This window comes from Molossus molossus, unplaced genomic scaffold, assembly GCF_014108415.1.
Source record: "Molossus molossus isolate mMolMol1 unplaced genomic scaffold, mMolMol1.p scaffold_m16_p_11, whole genome shotgun sequence".
NCBI lineage: Eukaryota > Metazoa > Chordata > Mammalia > Chiroptera > Molossidae > Molossus > Molossus molossus.
The window spans coordinates 102,394,312-102,413,827 of NW_023425346.1; the positions used below are offsets into that span (position 1 = coordinate 102,394,312).

Genomic DNA, 19,516 nt, shown 5'->3' on the forward strand with positions numbered 1-19,516 from the left:
CTGGCTCCAGTTTAGAGTGAGAATCTAGTCAGTGTTTCTGTACCGAAGGGTCAGTGTGGCAACTGTTGGCTTCATGGTTTATACCTATATCTTTATAGGAGCACATGCTTGGAAGCAGGAGACAGTTCCTGGCAGGAGCCACTGTGATATCAGGGCAGTCAGCTGGAGTTCAGAGCTGGGTCCTCACTGGAGAGGGCAGCATGGACCTGCTGGGGTGGGCGAGCGGACACTGAGCCAGCCTGGGGAAGTGGGGAGTGCCTGGCTTGGGCTCTCAGGCGAGGTGGGGCAAGGCGGGCAGGAAGAGCAGAGCCCAGGCGATGGGGCTGACTCTCGCACTGGGTGCAGTGAGTGAGGGGAGCCAGCTTGCAGGGGAGAAAAAGACTTGCTATAAAAATGGGATAGAATGTATATGGGGAGCTTTCTGTTCCAGTCAGCAGGAGGAACGTGAATAATTAGAATGTGCGTGCCGTGAACTGGCTGATGGCGAACTACTTGTATACTGTAAAGAGAGTCCCGCTGCACTCCTGTGACTCCCTGGCAGGCTGGCACCTCCCAGAGGTCGATGATGATTGGTAAAAGGTCTGATTGCACTTGATGCCACAGTCCCTTTCTTGCCCTCAGCTCCCAGCAGCCCATTTTTTCCTCCTGTCACATTTAAGTCGTGTGCATGGGACAAAGGGGCGGCTGATAATTGGGATTCTGTCAGGGTGTGCTTCTCAGAGTGGACAGTCACAGCTGACAACTATCCTACAGAACCAGCCATCAGGAGGTTGACGAGGGCAGCCATGGGTGTGGCAGTGCATGATCTCAAGTTTTCAATCTGAGACCTCGTCAGGAGAAAGATAAATGTTTTTTAAAAGGCAAGGGAATTGCAGGAGCTGAAATGTTTTGTCACCTGTCATGCAAGGGACGTAGGAGGGGTGGGAATCAGACCACCAAGCAAAGAAGTGGTGTAATGAAGTGCGGTTTGCATCCAGCCGTGCTCACAGTAATGTTTTAAGCGCCTTTTCCGGTCCCAAGCAAATGTGAAGATCAGGGTTTGTCTTCCCACAATGATTTTTTGGGCAAATGATTGATGACCTGTTTAATGATCTAATAATTGTAATCCATGTTTTCCATGGTCTTTTTTTCCCCTCCTATTAGGGAAATTTTCTAACATTGAAGTGAACAGTGGAAGTACTTCGGGTGCCGTCACCCTGGCTGGCAGCCTCCGTTGGCCACATTGGCCAGCCTTGCTCTCTCCCCTGCACGTTTCTGTTGGAGCAGGGTCCAGACGTTGTATTTCATCCATAAATATTTCAGTGTCCATGGTCTTTTATATTATTTTTAAATTTATTTTATGTTTCAGTTACAGTTGACATCCAGAAGTATATTAGTTTCATTCAGTGTCCATGGAGATTACAGTGACAACATCCAGCATTCTTGCTTCTCACACTAGGATGGGAGGCTTCTCACCTTGTTTCCCTTACCCTGAGCACAAATGCCGTATTGTTCTGTCGTGTTCAGTGTGGATGCCAGTCTGAGTCACTTCCCTGTGATGAGTTTCAGTTCTCCCAAAATAACACCTGTTAACTTTGTATTGAAGGTCTGGTGGTCAGACGCAGTGCTGGGTCACAGGCCCTGTGGTGGTCCTTTTTTATAGATGAGCAAGCGGAGGCTGCAGGACGTTGAAAAACTTGGCAGAGGTCACAGCACTCGTGCTCATTATTGTGCCCACTGTGTCACAGTGGCCCTGGCATCTGCTCGTGTCGGGACTCCAGATGAGCACATCTTTGTGTTAGGAAAGCCAGGAAAGCTTTCTGTATCGTGACAAGTCATGCTGCACACTAATTCCATACGTAGTGTGATAGGTATTCGTGCACCCTGGACCAAAAGTGAGGCAGGTAAAGTAATAGTCTTGCTTTACAGCTATAAAGATCCTACAAGAATATAGATTGAAATGTTTTATTCTTAGAAGAAATAAAAATAATGTGAAAACAAACTAAGTAGTTTACACAGATTTTAAATCCTTTCCAAGAAGTTTGCAGTATATTTAAGTAAATGGAGCTATTAACTATAAGAATAAAATGATAATAGAGTCTTAGGAAAACATGGTCTAGGACCCCAAGTTAGTTTATAATAGGATCCCCTCTCTTTATGTTCAACCTTTGTTGAAGCATCCAGAAGGCTCCCTTGCATTGGGATCTTTCTCCTTGAGAATGGCAGTGATTGGTCTGAAAATGTGCTTGTCTTGCAGGATGCTCATGATGGGGAGGTCAACGCTGTGCAGTTCAGTCCTGGCTCCCGGCTGCTGGCCACAGGAGGCATGGATCGGAGGGTGAAGCTTTGGGAAGTGTTCGGAGGTGAGATCTCGGAGTGTACAGAAGGAAGCTGTGCTGGTGATGTCTGGTCTACTTGTTTTCAGGCAATCTTTGAATTGTCAATCCCAGAACACATCATTTTGTGTAAGGAACCTGACCAGAGCATCAGTACTGCCTCAGTTACGCTCGGTAGCTGAGAATGTTTGCTCTGAGTTTCCAAGGTGTGACTAGAAGATGCTGTGACGTTACGAATATGTTTGCGTTTTTCACATATATACTAATCATAACGTCTTCCCAGACAGTACAGGTTTTAGAAGGAAAGTTAAAAATCAAACACTCATGGACTCTAGATTTACATCAAACTGGTTTATGCATTCAATATTCCAGTGCCCACAGTCTTGAAAAACACATTTAACAGCTTATCAGACAGGGGTCCTAAGGTCAAGGCTCAGTCTTTAATTAGACCTTGTTTCAGAAGTGCTCTTGGAGCGCTCAAAATGGGATGGCATTGAGACCGGAAACGGGAGTTACTGAAACCGTCTCTCAGAGTTCTGAAGCTGGGGCATAGCCCAGTTTCGACATTTTGAGATTCAGTCAAATATGCATATACTTCTAATAAAGGAGGGTCAAAGAGTAGGCGGAAGGTTTTTGTAGGAGCCACTTTGCCAAGTTTCCACAGTTACAGCACACGCGTGCTCACTGTCCAGCAGCTAGTTCCAGTGGGCCCAGTGTTTTCCCCTTTGGTTCCCACAGTAGCCCGTGCAGTTAGAAGGGGGATCACCGTGTTTGAAAACTCTGGCGGCACTGCCGGGTTTCCATGGTTGATTCACACGTGCAGAGGAGTGGTGGGGGCGAGGTGCAGACCTGGGTCCCCTGACTGCAAGGCCCTTGTTCTCTCCATGACAGCTTCCCCAAGCTGTGGAGCTGCTGGAGAACCTTCTGGCTCACTGCTCTGGTTAGAGAGCAGTCTGTCGACTGCGTTGGTTAGAACAGGTGGTCAGTGAAGCACCAAATGGTCTGCCCTGGCGTTCGACTTTCAGGAAAGTGACCTGGTAGTTAAACCCCTGTCAGTTACAGCTAATTGAAGCCCGTTAGAACTTGTGCTGTCTTAGCCTGAACACCTCATGAAGGATAATTGCTGAGATAATAATAAAACTATATCATAAGACTAGGAATTTTGTGAAGTTTGATTTTTAAAAATCTAAGCAGATAGTCTTATTTTGATTGTGCCTTGTGACTAAATAGAAATGACACCAGAAACACTTGTTTTACTTCTTGGTCAGTAAAAACACCTTTACGGAAATTAGAGAAACCAACCTTTGCCTTCTTGCTGTTGAAGAGGAAGTACACAACAGTCGAAAATTCATATTGACATAATATGTACCAGGGCATAATTTGTGTTAATAAGTTTCTACTAGGGCTATAGAAATAACAGAACATTTGGCCGCATTTTTTATAGTTTTCAGGGACAAATATCAGTCATGTCCTAAATCGTAAAAGGCCTTTATTCCACAGACAGCCTGTTCAGTCCACAGTTTGTTCCTCTTGGCTGCTAGTTACTGGACCTTGGCAGAGACCAAGTCCAAGAGAGCATTTATGAAATTGAGTTTACCCTTTTAAAATAGCAGAAGAATGGTACTTTCCACCTAGTAGGAACACCCATCCCTGCTCACTTGTCAAAAGCAGAAGCTCCGTTGGGAATTATTCTGTAAACGACATTACATTGACATGGCCTCCCCTGGTGCCCTCCAGGTAGAAGAGCTTTAACAAGATGTTTGGTCTTTTGAGATCAGTCTCTTGTGTGGAATAGCATTTGTTGATCATTTCTTGCATTTTAGCTGCAAACAAATAGAGGAATATTTTGGGCATAAGTCAGAGAAATCTTAGAATTTGCAGTAATAGTTTTATCTGTAAAGGTGTAATCTAAATAAAGACCTTAATTAGTGGATGTTGACCTTTTTTGACCCTTGACAATATAATGAAAGCTAGGATCTATCCCTAGCTGGTTTGGCTCAGTGGTTAGAGTGTCAGCCTCCATCTGAAGGGTCTCGGGTTCTATTCCAAGTCAAGGGCACATACCTCAGTTGCAGGTTTGATCCCCAGCCAATCAATGTGTCTCTCTCACATCAGTGTTTCTCTCCCTCCCTCCCTCCCTTCCGCTCTATCTAAAAAGAAAAAAAACTCTAGGATCTAGGAAGAGGCATTAAACGTGCTATATTTTGCAAATAAATTTAGAGGTGGAATTCGTTAGCTAGGTTAATCCAGCCCTAAATGTATTCGACAGCACCAAACCAGTATGCATTTTGAAAGTATGTTTTTATTGACTTTTTAAAGAGAGAGAAAGGGAGAGAGAGCAACATCGATGTGAGAGCGATACATCCATCAGTTGCCTCCTGCAAGCCCCCTACTGGGGATCGAACCCACAACCTGAGCATGTGCCCTGACTTGGAGTCGAACGGGACCTCTCAGTCCATGGGACAATGCTCAGTCCACTGAGCCACACCAGCTGGGCTGTATTTATATTATTATTTAGGAGTGCCGAGGAAGAGATAACATTGAAACGTTTCCTATCCTACACTCCTTTTATGAATTTGAAAGCTTGTGTCTGCATCATTGAAGTTCCTGTGTGTGGGGCCAGTGAGAGCAGGACCCAGGAGCGTGTGCTGGGTCTGTTGGTGAAAGAGGTTGGATAGAGGGAGGGAACACAGGCAGACAACCAGATTGCCAGGGTCTTGGGGTTCATGGTCATAGAGTAAGTGCAAGGACAGACTCCATGAATTCCCAGCTAGTGTAACTGGCATTCTAATGACTAGCCAGTTACATGTAACTAAAAACTCTTTTGAGACCTTCATGAGAATTATCACACCTGGATTCTGAAAGTTTGATGGTCTAGTTCTACAGAAGTGGTAGTTAATTTGGCACAGATACAGATCAAACCCAAAGATGCATTTATGTGAATTAGAACATTTTACTGAGAAATAACAACTAAATTAAACTCAGTCTCTAAGTTGATTCACATGACATTTACAGTAAATTCCTGTAAAAGAACAGCTTAACACACATGCAGAGTGCTAGGTCTGCGTGCACCTGTGCCTTCATTGCTCTTAGAAACACTGCAGTATATGCGGTCTCGTGTTCTGTCTGTCCTGCTGGTTGATTCTGTGATGGTGCAGGAAAGCTGCTGTTTGGACGGTGTAGTTTGCTTCCAATGTTTCGGGTGCCCCACTTTAATTTACATATTGGCTTTCCCTTACTGTCTGTCCTCAATCTTGCTCTTTATCCAGACAAGTGTGAGTTCAAGGGTTCCCTCTCCGGCAGTAACGCAGGAATTACGAGCATTGAATTTGATAGTGCTGTAAGTATCTGACACCCGGGGAAATAGGTGTGTTCATAGGTGTTTAGAACAGTTTAAGACATCTGTTTCTCAAAGTTTAAAAATAACTTACCTGGTTTTTCTGCTGTTTATTTTGAGTAAAGTCAATGTTAGAGAAGGATACAGGTAGACTACCAATACTATGCTGATCATGATCGAGTTGAAGGCTGGGCTGGGGAGGCAGGTGTCTCTGCAGACTTGGGCCAAGGCACTGTGGGTGGAGGAGTGTTGGATACCTAGACCTCAGACTGCGTTACTGGGGAGTTTGTACTGGGTGAGCTGAATTCCTCTGTTTTGGCTGAAGTTTGTCTCTCCCCCCGCCCTGTCTTATTCCAATAGGGATCTTACCTTCTAGCAGCGTCAAATGATTTTGCAAGCCGAATCTGGACGGTGGACGATTCTCGGTTACGGGTAAGACCTGGTTAGGAAAATTAGTTTATAATCTCCAAACTTCGTGGGGTTATCAAGGCACAATGTGTAGGTAATGGCAGGTCTGTTTATTTCGGAGAATTGTGTGTGTTTTCCTGAAAATAGTACTTGATTCCTCTGCCCTTTTCTGTCCTTGGGGAAATTTCTGTTTCTACTTTCCACTCTTACTTTGTCCAAGATTCAGTTTCAAAATAGCTGCAATGGGAAACCCTCACATTTTCATGAAAGACGGGACACTTCTGTGCATAAGAATGAGGTGCTTTCACAGATACCTTTTTAGCTTCACTTCGGCAATCCTAGTGCCAGCATGTGCATTGTTTCTCTCGGGCTCTAGGACTTAGTACTGGCCCCACAGAGCACAGCTGGAAAGTAGGACACAGGTGCACGGGTGGGTGCACATGACAGAGAAAACAGCTCTGAGACAGTAATGCCAGGGGTCCCGTGGCGGGGGGTTGGGGGTAATGGGATCATATGGAGGAAACCTGCATCTGAACCAGGCTGGATTCTTGTGGGTGCCGAGACAAAGACCAAAACTGAGGGTTATATCATCTTTATCTCTTGAAAAACATAATAGCTTGATTTGGAGACTGGTTTTTCTCCTTAAGCTTAAAGGAGTCTTTACATGAGCTCATTAAACAAGGGCTACTGAAAGATACTATGGGGGTGAACTTGACGCTGGTAGGCATTTTACCCAAAGATTTGACAGCAGCTCTTTGTGTCAACCCACACAGAAGATGGCATGATGTCACGGTGAACTTCTGAAGTGTGCGGGGAGCTGCTCTGGTGTGTCTGGGGGTCTGTTTTGATGCAGCTGAAGAATTATTGGAAACATGGGAGCAGGTCACGTAGGCTTTCCGTTTTCTCGAAGGGGCTGTGGAAATGCCAGCGCTAGACGCCAGCAGACATGGGACGGGTGGCCAGTCGTGACTCTCAGTTGAAAGAAGATCCAGGGCTACACATGCAGGGTCTGAGCCATGAGGATGACGGATGCTGTGCTCTTGTGAAAGCTGATGAGCTGCCTGTGTTCCTGGCTAGTGAAGGACCGCGGTGACCTGTGGCGCTGCAGGCCAGGCAGCCTGTCCTCGGGCCACAGGTCGTGTCCGTTCAGATGCTTGAGCAGGTTTCCAGCTGGAGCGTGCTGGCCGCACTGGAATCCGTCCTTGGTCTGCTGTACTCTGTGTGACCGCCTGTCGCTGGTGGACATTGCAGATGGAGTTGTGTGTGGCTGCAGTCGTTAATTTACCGGAAGGAACGGCTTTCCTTGAGCGGCTTCTTCGTGGTAGACCAGTGCTGAGGGCGGTTGCACATGCCCGCCGCTGTCCTCAGGAAAGCGTTGAGGTTGGTCCGTGGGGGGCTGAGGCTCTGATCTGCCGAGGGTCACATAATGAACTAAACAGGTGAGGATTGGAATTGAGGCCCGTGTTCTTTCCAGTGTTGGATTGGCCTGGCTTGTTTTAAACTGAGAAACAGCAAAATTTTAGTTAGTGAAGAGGGACCTGCAGCCCTCCTTGCATTTGAGGCCCTTGGAGGGAGGAGACAGGCAGCCGAGGAGTCGGCTTGCAGGGTGTGCTTTTAATTGGTCGAGTTCTGTACGGTGGGCGCCGCCTTTGGGTCTGACAGCCAGAAGGGGACCTGGAGGCCAGGTAGTTCTGGAAGACAGGTCATGCTGTTGGAAGCGTTTTCAAGTGATCTAGTTTGCAGAGGAGGGCTGAGTTTCACTAGAGAGGGTTCTGTTGGGGTCCTGGGGCACCAAGCTCCAGCTGGGGCACTGAGGAGCTGGGCTGGTGTCAGGGCCATTGTCTCCTTTGTTGGACCAGCTGGCTCTGTAGCCTCTGGTCTGCGCACAGCCACGTTCTGTCCCTCAGTAAGTGTGGGGAGAGATCAGGAGGCCTTCTTCACGCATCGCGCTCTTACCAGGGTCTGGAAGTAAGTGGGCTCCCTGTGTAGGGGCTGTGGCTTCCACTTAGACCGTGGTTAACAGAGTGCTGGGAGACAGGAATGGACATCCACGTCCTGAAACTTGGGTTTCGAGCCCTGGTCTATCTCCTTCACTTGTATGATAAGCAAATGGAGTTGGGGGAGGCCAGATGTAAGGAGCAGCTGGGTGAGTACTTGCTTTAAAACTGAGTAAAGGGACCCTAGAAACAGCCTGGTGTTGAAAGGGGCTCACGACAGGGCTCCTTCAGTACCAGGTGGTTAGACTCCCTCAAAGACCTGACGTCGGAGCACGCTGGCCCGGCTGCTGTCTGAGCTGTGACTTGAGGAAATGGGTTGAAGAACACCCTCTGATCGCTTCTCTGACCATGACGTGGAGAAGTGACCGCGGGCAAGACTGACTTTCAGGCAGTGGTTGTTACTTCAGAAACATCCTCATCAAGTTCTGCATTTTCTGGGGTCAGTTATCTTTGGCTGATGTTAACAGTAGCTGCCTACATGGTGGGCGCCCTGGAGTCTGCCCTGGACTCTGCCCTGGACCAGGGTGGGGCTGCACGGCGCGAGAGAAGAGCGCCGAGCCTCCCTCCCCACGCGGGCTCAGCTGCTGGGATAGCTGGACCCACTGCACGCCGTGGGCCTGTTGGAAAGGTGAAGACAACCTGAAAGTGGAGTTAGGAGTGTCTGTTAAATGGCAGGCACGAACTCTTGTGGGAGGCTCATTCATGCCATGAGAACATGGAGGTAGAGCCAGCCAGCCTAGGCAGGTCCCACTGGGTTTCCACCAAGAACAAGATTAGCAGAAGTCCAGCCTTTTTTTTTTTTTGATAAATTTTTTTCCCTTTATTGATTTTAGAGAGAGAGGAAGGGACAGGGGGAGAGAGATAGAAACATCAATGAAAGAGAACATCGATGGGCTGCCTTCTGCATGCCCCCCACTAGGGATTTGGCCCACAACCTGGGCGTGTGCCCTGACGGGGAATGGAAGAACCAGCGACCTCTTGGTGCATGTGTCAACGCTCAGCCACTAGCCACCCTGGCCGGGCAGAAGTCCAAACTGTTTAAAATGCAAGGTGCCTCGACCACTTTGGCTCAGCAAGTAGAGCGTCATCCTGCGTACCGAAGGGTCTTGGGTTTGATTCCCGGTCGAGGGCATGTGCCTGGGTTGCAGGCTTGATCTCGATCCCCCGTCCCAGTCGGGGTCGTATGGGAGTATGGGAGGCAACCAGTTGATATGTCTCTCTCACATTGATGTTTCTCTCTCTCTCTCTCTCTCTGCCTCCCTCCCACTCTAAAAATCAATGGAAAAATAGCCTCAGGTGAGGATTAACAAAAATATTAATTAGTTGAAACAAAAACAAGCTAACAATATATATGAAGGGCCAATAAATAAAAACAGCTTTTCCTTATTCCGTTAGTCCAGTAGTTCATTCCGGGAAATGTGGCAAGAGAAGCTGGTGCGCATAGCGCTCACGGCAGTCTGGTTAGGAAACCAGGCCAAGGGGGTGTCAGCTACACTGCCGCCTCAGCACACGAAGGGCAGTTAGAGTGTGGAAAGGTGAGTGCTGGCCCTTAGCCCACTCGTGAGTGATGCCGTTGCCTCCCTGTGTGAAGTGAGAAAGGACTGTTGTGAGGGAGAAAACAGACGGTGTGTGTACACGGAACTTGAACTTTTCCAATGAGATGGTTCTTTACCACAACTTCATTTCCATCGAATGAGAAGACCCTGCCCGGCCCTCCTGTCTCCTGTGACCCCTGCAGATCAGATGAGTGGACCAGGCGGACTCCCGCTCCTGTGCGGGGCTGAGTGCGCTTTGGTGCTGGGCTTTCTTGCCCTTACCAGAGGGCCCGTGGCAGTCTGCAGGCCGCTGCAGCCCAGCGCCACCCGGCCGGCACGCTCGGCGGAGCAGCCCAGGTGCAGAGCGGTTTCAGGGTGGAGGGTGTGGGTGAGGAGCCGTGCAGGCGTCTTACGTAGGACATGTGCGTGTGGCCTGTTTTCTGTTCCTGTGCTAACGCAGTGGCTCCCCTTGGCGTAGAAGAGTGGTTCTCCACCTTCCTGAGCCCGCAACCCTTCAATACAGCTCCTCGTGTTGTGACCCCCAACCATAAAATTATTTCTGTTGCTACTTCGTAACTGTGATTTTGGTACTGTTATGTCTTAGGTGACCCCTGTGAAAGGGTCATTCGACCCCAAAGGGGTCGCACCCACAGGTTGAGAACTGCTAGCATAGCAGAAAGACAGGATCCTGACCTTCCAACACTAAGAACATGACGTGGACTCTTGAGGTCTCACCTTTTTCTGTATTTTAATTAGAAAGAAAACATCAGTGACTTCCTTGAGCCTCTGAGGTTTTGCAAATATGAAAGAGGTCGATGATGACTAGTAAAAGGGCTGACTACCCAGGCCCCTCTCTGCAGCCCCTCCATCCCCGGCCGCCTCGCTCCCATCAGGCTCCAGTCGTGCTCTGCTGGGCAGAGGCAGCTGACACTCAGCGATGCCCCAGGTCCGTGCTCCTTGGCGAGCCCAGGAGGACACGTGGTTGGCATCCCACAGCCAGTCTCGAAGGGATGCGACTGCTGGGGGTGCGCTCTGGTTCTGATCCGACGTTCAAGCTGAGACCTCTGATTGAAAACCCCCGGGGCTTTTAATGTTTACTTAGAGGCCTGATGTTTTCTTCTGTGAATTCTGCACTTGGAACCTGTCTGTCTGCCTTGAAGCAGGAAGCTGACTTTCAGAGGCACTGGCTAAAACCCAGGCTGTCAGAATGTGGTTTGATATAATCCAGACTCAAAAAGGGGCAGGACTGGAAGGTGCCTGTAATGCGGCCTGGTTCAAAAGGTCCTCAGCTGCCTCCCTGTGTCTGAGCATGGGGGCGCGTGACCTTTGTCCTGGTGATGCTGGGTTTGTTTGTTTTGTATGTTATTTGTGGTGGGAGACTTATCCTCTATATACCTCGCCTCTGGGCAGCACCCACAGACAGGTCGGGTGTCTGGGCGTTTCCCCAGCTCCTTGTCCTTCTGTCTCCGGTGTCCTGACCAGCTGCCGGGTGTCTGGAGAAGCTGGTTCCCCGCAGGGTGCGCCCACCTGGCTCACCCTGCTGTCCTCTCTCCTAGCACACACTCACGGGACACAGCGGCAAAGTGCTGTCTGCCAAGTTCCTGCTGGACAACGCGCGGATTGTTTCTGGAAGTCATGACCGGACCCTCAAACTCTGGGACCTGCGCAGCAAAGTCTGTGAGGAAATTCATTCTGTCTATATGTGCCATTAGACCTTAACTGCGAGGTGTTTATTTCCACACCAGAGCCTGTGCTCTGTGTGATGCAGTCCGAATGCAAATCTGGCTTCACATTCAGAGGCACTGAGGCGGTGTGGTTTCTCATGCTTGAAGCTTCATGTAAATGGGTAGTCCCGATGGCTCAGGGTCAGAGGGCAGCGAGGTCATGTGGACAGCCACGGAGCCGCCTCTGCTTGATTACTGATGTCCAGCTTTCTTTCAGGCATAAAGACAGTGTTTGCAGGATCCAGCTGCAACGATATTGTCTGCACAGAGCAGTGCGTAATGAGTGGCCATTTCGACAAGAAAATCCGTTTCTGGGACATCCGGTATGACACCAAGAGCTCTCTCTGGGGGCACACATAAGTGGGTCTGTACATGGTGGAACTGTGATGATGTGCATATGGGTTGTGCTTTGTTGTGTGTTTTTTTTTAATGCTCACCTGAGGATATTTTTCCCTTTTATCTTCAGATAGAGTGGGAGGGAGGGAGGGAGAAAGAAACATCGATGTGAGAGAGACACATCGATTGGTTGCCTCCTGCACGACCCCGACCAGGGCAGGGGGTAAACCACAACCAAGGTACATGCCCTTGGCCAGAATCGAACCTGCGACTTTTGGTCGGTGGGCCGACACTCTCACCACTGAGCCAAACCAGCCAGGGCTATGGGTTGTGTTTTTTAAATCCCCACAAATGCAGAAATAAGTTCCAGTCCACATTGGTTTTAACAGTTTGATACTCTTGACCATGAAGTGGACGGTTGTGGTCAAGAAGCACGGGCATGCGCTGTGCCCCCACAGGTGCTTCGCTCCCTGCTCGGAGAGCGGGGTGGACAGCTGTGGGTGGGGGTGGGCAGTGGAATGGGTGGGACAGACGCACAGCTCGGCCTGAGTGCCGAGGCGGATGGAGCCAGCCCCTTCGTCCGGGCATGTTAGAGAGTTCTCGATTCACCCTGAGAGGTGAGCGGCTTCATGGTGCAGAAAAGCCCCGAGAGACACTCCGGACCAGGACAGCAGGGCAGCCGGGTCACTCAGGCAGGGCCAGGCGGGGCATGTGCAGTGAGACCGCACGGCGGGTTGGGACCGGACGGCCCCGGCTTTATACGCCACTTTGTAAGACTTGGTTTTAGAAGCCACTGTGTGTTCAGCAAACAATTACTTCCCAGGGGTCTAGTAGATCTCGTGGGTGGCAGCTCTGGAGGGAAATAGTAGACCTGACGAGGATCTGAACTCCACGCGGTAGAGGGAGGGTGTGGGGGGCGTGGGATTCAGGCAGGCCTTGGGGACAAGTTGGATGTGGAGGGAGAGAATTTAAACAAGACAGAATAAATGACAGATTTAGGAAGAGGGTGAAGAGAATGTGTTCAGGTAAGGACATTAGTTTGTGGTTTCTAATAGAGATTTCAAAGAACGAGCAGAATTTTTGAGAGCGGTTGGAAACCCTCAGGGGAGTACTTTGAAGGTGTAAGAACAGATGACTGCTCAGACGCAGGTAACGCAGGAGGACAGCATGTAGGGGCTGCTGCGGGGAGGGGCCAGGAAGGGCAGAAAGTGGAGAGTCCCGTGGACGGGCCCAGCAGGCCAAGGGAGCGGCGCGGCCAGATGGCAGGAGCCCTAGGGTGAGGTTGGTGACCGGGCTGCGTGGGCAGTGAGGAGCGTGGATATCGATGAAGCTTTGAACGGCCTGGAGGAATAGCTCGTGGCTCCTGGACACCATTTCATGTTTTATTCACGACCTTCAATTCGGGCTTTTAACCAGAAATGTGAAGTTTGAGAGTTAAAATAGATGTTTGACGCTTCCTGGTCTACCCCCTAACTTGGCAGATGAAGACCCCGAGTCCCAGGGAAGTGGCGTAGCTTGCCTCCGGCCACACGCTACAACACAGATAAACACTCTGACTCGGTCATGGCTTGTGGGGGATCATTTCCTTGACAGTTGACAGAATGGCTGCAGGAGGGCCTGCACCTCCTCCAGCTGTGTCGGCAACAGGGTCTGCCCAGGATTGCAGTTCACGGGCCTGGCTGTGGGCGGGGCCCAGGGCGGGGCGGGGATGCAAGGAAGAAGAGGGACGGGACTGCCCTGGAGTCCCAGTTTCACACCCTGCATCACCAAGGAGTCGGGGCCGAGCTGAGCTTGGCGTGGCAGGGGCCGTGTGGGAAACCATAGCTCTCTCCATGTTTGCTCAGGAGCCTGGTTGGCCAGTGCTGAGCGGAAGCTCTGGTTGGCGGTTACTGTAGCTTCCAAAGATGGGCAGGGAAACATTCTCACCAAATTCAGAGTTCGGTACTCAGAATGGTTACCATAGAACCTGTTGGCGGAGAGACCCTGGAAGTGGTCGCTGAGGGTGTTCTCAGAAGGCTGGGAGCACACGCGCTGCCCTGCGGGAGTTCTGCCTTGTGGTTGACTCCTTCCCCTCCCGCCATGGCACACCGTCCTGCCTCAGGTGGGGTCTGACATGTCTGGGTGCATTTTCTCAGACTCCCCTTTCTTTGGTAGGTCAGAGACCATCATCCGAGAAATGGAGCTGTTGGGGAAGATTACTGCCCTGGACTTAAACCCGGAAAGAACGGAACTTCTGAGCTGCTCCCGAGACGACCTGCTAAAAATTATCGATCTCCGGGTCAGCGCGGTCAGGCAGACGTTCAGGTAACGCGCTGTGCTGGTTTCGTCTCCTGTGAGGCTGCGTTCCTGAGGGTCGTGTGGAGTGGCCCCGTTCTCAGACCTGCTGTCTCGGGGTGACAAGGCTCTGTCGTTTGTTTCAGTGCACCTGGGTTCAAGTGCGGCTCTGACTGGACGAGAGTCGTGTTCAGGTCAGTGATGCGGCTCCTGCCCCCGGCCCCCGGCTTGGTTCATGGCCATGGTTAGGCCGTGGGCATTTTCCTGTCGGGAAAGTAGCCAGATTTTATAGTGTCTCTGTCACTGTCCCCTCCCTTCCTAGTATGCCTTTGTAATTGTTTGTACCAAACACAGTGATTGCTTATTGGTTAATTTTGGGCACAGCAGGCTCACCTATCTCTCTGCATTTTCCCAGAACTGTTTGAGAGCTTTTAGGGAAGGGTGGGAGAGTCCCCTGGGACAGAGCTGTGTGGGCGCTCTGGACAGGGGCGGTTCCCTTTCCGCTTCTCCACAGTAGCTGCTTCTCTTTCCCGCCTTCACTGAGCCGTGTAACCAGGCAGTCCGTCAGCCAGAACCAGGCGACTCTGCTGTTAGGGGGCTGACTCGACCTCCCTGTGTGCTGAGTTTGGGTCCGAGAGATAGTTAGGGACTTGTGGCCCCAGGAAGTAACAAGGTGGCACAATCCTTCATTGGGTGGGTGAGGCCAAGACAACGGTGAAGCAGCTTTGGATGTAACGGCACATTCTGATTTGTGGGTACGCAGGCCCGGGCCTGTGTTGAGTTGTGAATGAACAAGTTCCTCCTTTCGCGGAGGTCCGTGCGAGGGCGCTGAGTCGGGTGGGAGGCTGACACCACTTCTGTCTTTGTGCCCTCCAGCCCTGATGGCAGTTACGTGGCAGCGGGCTCGGCGGAGGGCTCTCTCTATGTCTGGAGTGTGCTTTCTGGCAAAGTGGAGAAGGTCCTTTCAAAGCATCACAGGTAAGATGGCCCCTCTGAGGGGGCCCTGTGACCTCACCCAGGGGTCATGCTGTCTTAAGGCGTGGAGCCGGGTCAGCCCCACGAAGGCAGTGTGCGCCCGCGTGCCCTGCTGTGGGCTCCTTCGGGAGGGAGTTGCCTTCCCCACACACAGCAGGCACAGTGCTCTGCTGGGAGGCTTCTGCCACCTTCTGGTCGTGCAGTCGATGGAGGCTGTTGGAGAAGAGGACAGAGAAACCTCTGTCTTCCCCAGGCTCCTTTTTCCTTAGCTTTTCTCCGTCCACCCGAGCGCAGCTGCTGGTTAGCACGCAGACCCGGGCTTCCTCCAGCACAGCGAGGAATTTCTGCCCAGCCAGCCGTCCTGTCCCCTCCCTTCATTCACTCAGCTGTTCCCTTAGGGCAACTCGGCAGGCCTGACTCCTGCATCCCAGACTGCTCCCTACAGTACAGGGCAGGGCTCCTCCCTGCGGCCCTCTGCTCTTCACCGAGCAGCCTGGGAGGAAAGCAGGCTGTGGAGAAGCTTGCCCCCGCATGCGAGGGGTCTGGTGTCAGTTCACTAAGATCTCACAGATGTCCCAACCTCTCCCTTTGATGAAGCTCCTCAATCAACGCGGTGGCGTGGTCCCCTTCCGGTTCCCACGTCGTCAGTGTGGACAAGGGAAGCAAAGCCGTGCTGTGGTCGGAATACTGACAGCGCCTCCTAGCGGGAGCAGGTCCGGAGCTGGAGAAGCACTCGGCCGCGGCTCGGTCCTGGCAGGTGGCCTGCTGGGGCAGCTTTGACCTCCAGAGAAGAGCGGAGCCAGCTGGCTTTCCTTCGAACAGGACTTGTGAGGATTGGGGCTGCAGTCTCTGGTGACCTGGAGGAAGGACACTGAAAAGCGCCTGCCACTGCGTCACCTGGCAGAGGCTGCCTCCGTTCTGTGGGAAACACTACTAGCTCTGACCTTGCCTACCTCAGCGGCGGGCAGCGCAGGCTCCGTGCACGGCGGCGCCCACCCACAGTGCCCGCGCGGGGCTCTCCCACCGTCCCTCTAGGCGGTCCTGGCCCGACGCGTGTCCTGTCGCCTTGGGGTCATTTCCCAGTGAACTAGCTTTAATCATTGGATTAACAGAAACCCAAACAGGATTACCCCTGTCCTCAGGGAGCCCGTGGGGACTGCCCTGGTTTCCAGGGAGACCTGGGGCTGCGGTCCTTCCTGCTGGTTCGTCTGTTATTCCCAAGCTCTTATTTCTGATCTCTGATTATGGTTGGAATTTCCTTAGGTTCTTGGAAAGCAACCGTTCTTCCAAGCTCCTGGTTCTACATATCTGTTCCTTAGTCAAGACATAACTCAAATTGGTTAAAAATATTTTTTTGAGAGGAAGTGCAAAAACCCTTTCTCCAGAGAAGTGCGTGAGCTGCAGGACTGGGTGTCCTCCTGGACCCATCTGTCCCTTCCCAGACCGTGGGTGCACCCCGCAGTCTTAGCGCCCAGCAGCTGGGGGCTCGGATGCATCCGGGGAGCTGGCACCTCCCGGTCTCTGCCCTGTGCCAAGCCCACGCAGTCCCTTCGGTGCGGGAGCACAGGAAGCCCGTCCGGAGGCGAGGAGTGACTGTCCCTCCGTCTCAGGAGCTGATGAAGGCCGAGGAAACTGGCCTGGGCATTTTTCTTTTCAAGCGTTTATCTTTCCCATTTTACCTGTGTATAAAATTTTGGTTCCTCAAGTGACTGAAACGCCAATATTTTTATCACTTTCTAATTTGCACTTTATTGGTTTCCTCCCTTACTCGCTCTCTGGACAGCTGTGGCGAGTCTGAAGCTGGGCGCGGGCGCGGCTCCCTCCCTCGTGCCTGCCCTCACCTGCCCTTTCGGTTTGCCGTCCAGAGAGCTGGGTTGAGGGGCTGAAATTCACAGGCCAGGGCACATCTTTATTTATTTAATTGTGTTGCCCAACAGAACTTGATTGTAAATAAACAAGAAATCTGTTATATACTTTTCAAACTCCATGTCTCTTGGTGGTTCTTTTATTCTTCTTTATCCTTAAGGGGGTAAAAGATCTCTTACTTATTTTCTTGGTATTGATTAATTTGTAAATAATAGTGATACTTTCCCTGGTATCTTTTCCCCTTGTTCATTTAAGTCCAAGTTCTTGCTGACTCTGAACATCAACATTCCAGTTTCCCATCATTTGCACAGGAAAGGGTGTCTTCAGAACTTGGGGAATTGGCCCTGGCCGGTTTGGCTCAGCGGTTGGAGCGTTGGCCTGCAGACCAGAGTCTCAGGTTCGATTCCAGTCAAGGGCACATAACTTGGTTGTGGTTTGATTCCCGGCAACCAATCGATGTGTCTCTCTCCCTCCCTCCCACTCTATCTGAAAATCAATGGAAAAGTATCGGGTGAGGATTAAAAATAAAAAGAACTTAGAGCGTGTGTTCCAGGAGCCCCGTGTATTGCCGTCACGTCTGTGGTCAGCTCCGCGGGTGGCGGGTACGAGCCCCTGGACCCCACAGCGGAGACTGTCCACAGGAGTGATCAGGAACTCTGCCGTCTCCTGGCCTCCAGGCCTCCACTTACCTGAAGGGGCTGGAATGACCTCACGGAGGAGTGACTTCTTCATGGCAGCTCGCACCTAGCAAGCAGCCTTTCGCGTTAACAAATCAGCATCTCCCCCAAATCCCCTGACAGTCCCATTACAACGCTGTTTCCTGAGCGGTTGGCCAAGCATCTGCTTAGCCCAGCAGCTCCAGTCGATTCCATGGGGATCGGAGGTCTCAGGCAGCCAGCGCTCCCTTCAGCTGAAGGAACCCTTTGCACGGCACCTTCAGGAAGGGACTCACTCCTAAGGAGCCCCGGAGCGGGCATGGCACTGGCCGTCGGTATCCTGTGTTCTTTGAACTTGGAGGGGAGCACTCCTGCTCCTTCTACTTTTAAAAAAGATGTTTCCACTTGGCTGACCAGTGTGGCTCAGTGAATTGAGGGTTGTCCTGTGGACCGAGAGGTCCTCAGTTTGATCTGGTCAGGGGGCAGATCGATGTTTCTTACATTGCTGTTTCTATCTCTCCCTCTCCCTTCCTCTCAATAATACACATATTTTTAAAAAGTTGTTTCCGGCCCTGGCCGGTTTGGCTCAGCAGTTAGAGTATCGACCTGCGGTCCAGAAAGACCCAGGTTCGGTTCCCACTAAGGGCACGTACGTCGGTTGCAGTTTGTCCCCGGTCCTGGTTGGGTTGTGTGGGTGGCAGCCACTTGATGTGTCCCTTTCACGCTGATATTTTTCTCTCTCTTCCCCTCTCTCCCTCCCACTCTGTCTGAACAAAAAATAGAAAAATGTCCTCAGGTGAGAAAAAAAATAAAAAGTTGTTTTCGTTTGAGGTTCATCCACACTGTAAAGCTTTTCAGGCCACCTGACTGCTAAGGTCGAGCTGATGCTGTGGACCACCCAAGTGGAGTATCTCCGTCCAACTCGTGGTCTCCACCCCCTGCCTGTGACCTGAGGCCATCGGGGACCTCGTGCTGCTGGTTCCCTTGGCCAGCGTGGGGGTGGGGAGGCAGGAAGAGGGGTTACTTACATTTCCCAGATGACTGCTGGGTGGTTAGAACTAGTGTGCCCCTTACTGGTGTTGTCTCAGAAGTTCAGAATTTAAAAACATCTTTTTAATGAACTTTACTTCCTGGGAGATGTATATGTAGTGTAATAAATCGCGTTTGGTGCCTTAATCCGGCACACACTGCACACACTGGCCGTTCCCCTGTGAGCCTTCTTTTTTTTATTTTTTTTTTATTTTTTTTAAATTTATTTTGTTGTTGTTGTTTTTTTATCCTCACCAGAGGACATTTTTCCTTTTTTTGTTGTTGTTGTTCAGGTAGAGTGGGAGGGAGAGAGAGGAACACAGAGAGAGAGAGAGAAACATCGACGTGAAGGGACACATCGAGTGGCTGCCACCCGCACAACCGACCAGGGCCAGGGATAAACTGCAACCGAGGTACCCGCCCTTAGCGGGAACCAAACCCGGGTCTCTCAGGACCGCAGGCCGACGCTCTAACCGCTGAGCCAAACCGGCCAGGGCCCCCTGTGAGCCTTCTAAAGCCCCTGTGCTCTGGGGAAGTGGAGGGGCCAGCCCGAGCCCCACGTGGGCGGGGCGGGAAGTTCCAGATCGCGGCGTGTGCCCGGGTGTGCAGACCTACCTGTGTCGGCACGGCTGTGACCTTGGGGAACTGGACGTTTGAAGTGTAGACCTGAAGGCATGGCCTGTGTGGGCAGCAGGAGAGGAGTGGCCGTGATGAGCGCCTCCTGCAGGAGCCAGGCACATCTGTGTCTGTAAGATCCCTGGCTGGAAGGAGTCTGTGGCTCAGATTCTGAGATGTGAATCGTGTCCCGGTCTATGACCAGGGGCCAGTTTCACAGCTAAGCAGGAAGCCATCCTAGATCCTGGGCCCTCTAGGTGGTGGGTGGGCCTGCCCCTCCAGGCCCACAGACATGATGCCAAGGTGCCAGGGTGGTTGTGGGTGAGGGGCAGTTGGCCCTGTAAATGCCTGTACCCCATCACGTCTGTTCTGTGTGTCCTATAAGACCCAGTCACATGAGGAACCCCAAATGTTCAAGCCATTAAGCTTCAGAAATCTAGAGTGAAGTG

At 51.4% G+C, this 19,516-nt stretch overlaps 1 protein-coding gene and 2 non-coding genes across 6 annotated transcripts in view; all 3 read left to right on the top strand.

Annotated features, from left to right (window-relative positions):
- ATG16L1 (autophagy related 16 like 1) overlaps positions 1-19,516 on the top strand; it is a 79,743-nt gene that overhangs the window by 21,934 nt on the left and 38,293 nt on the right. For 3 of the 4 annotated variants that reach the window (XM_036253853.1, XM_036253854.1, XM_036253858.1), the window contains 9 exons: positions 2,237-2,342; positions 5,585-5,655; positions 6,013-6,084; positions 11,149-11,269; positions 11,534-11,639; positions 13,807-13,956; positions 14,073-14,120; positions 14,803-14,904; positions 15,499-16,818. In XM_036253853.1, the coding sequence (XP_036109746.1) occupies positions 2,237-2,342; positions 5,585-5,655; positions 6,013-6,084; positions 11,149-11,269; positions 11,534-11,639; positions 13,807-13,956; positions 14,073-14,120; positions 14,803-14,904; positions 15,499-15,592 (870 nt within the window). In that variant the 3' untranslated portion in view covers positions 15,593-16,818. Of the gene's footprint in view, positions 1-2,236; positions 2,343-5,584; positions 5,656-6,012; positions 6,085-11,148; positions 11,270-11,533; positions 11,640-13,806; positions 13,957-14,072; positions 14,121-14,802; positions 14,905-15,498; positions 16,819-19,516 lie in introns of those variants that run through there. The other variant, XM_036253857.1, reaches the window with a different exon arrangement.
- LOC118625931 lies at positions 558-828 on the top strand. The gene has a single exon (XR_004958780.1).
- Positions 10,403-10,655, top strand: LOC118625930. Its single transcript, XR_004958779.1, has one exon.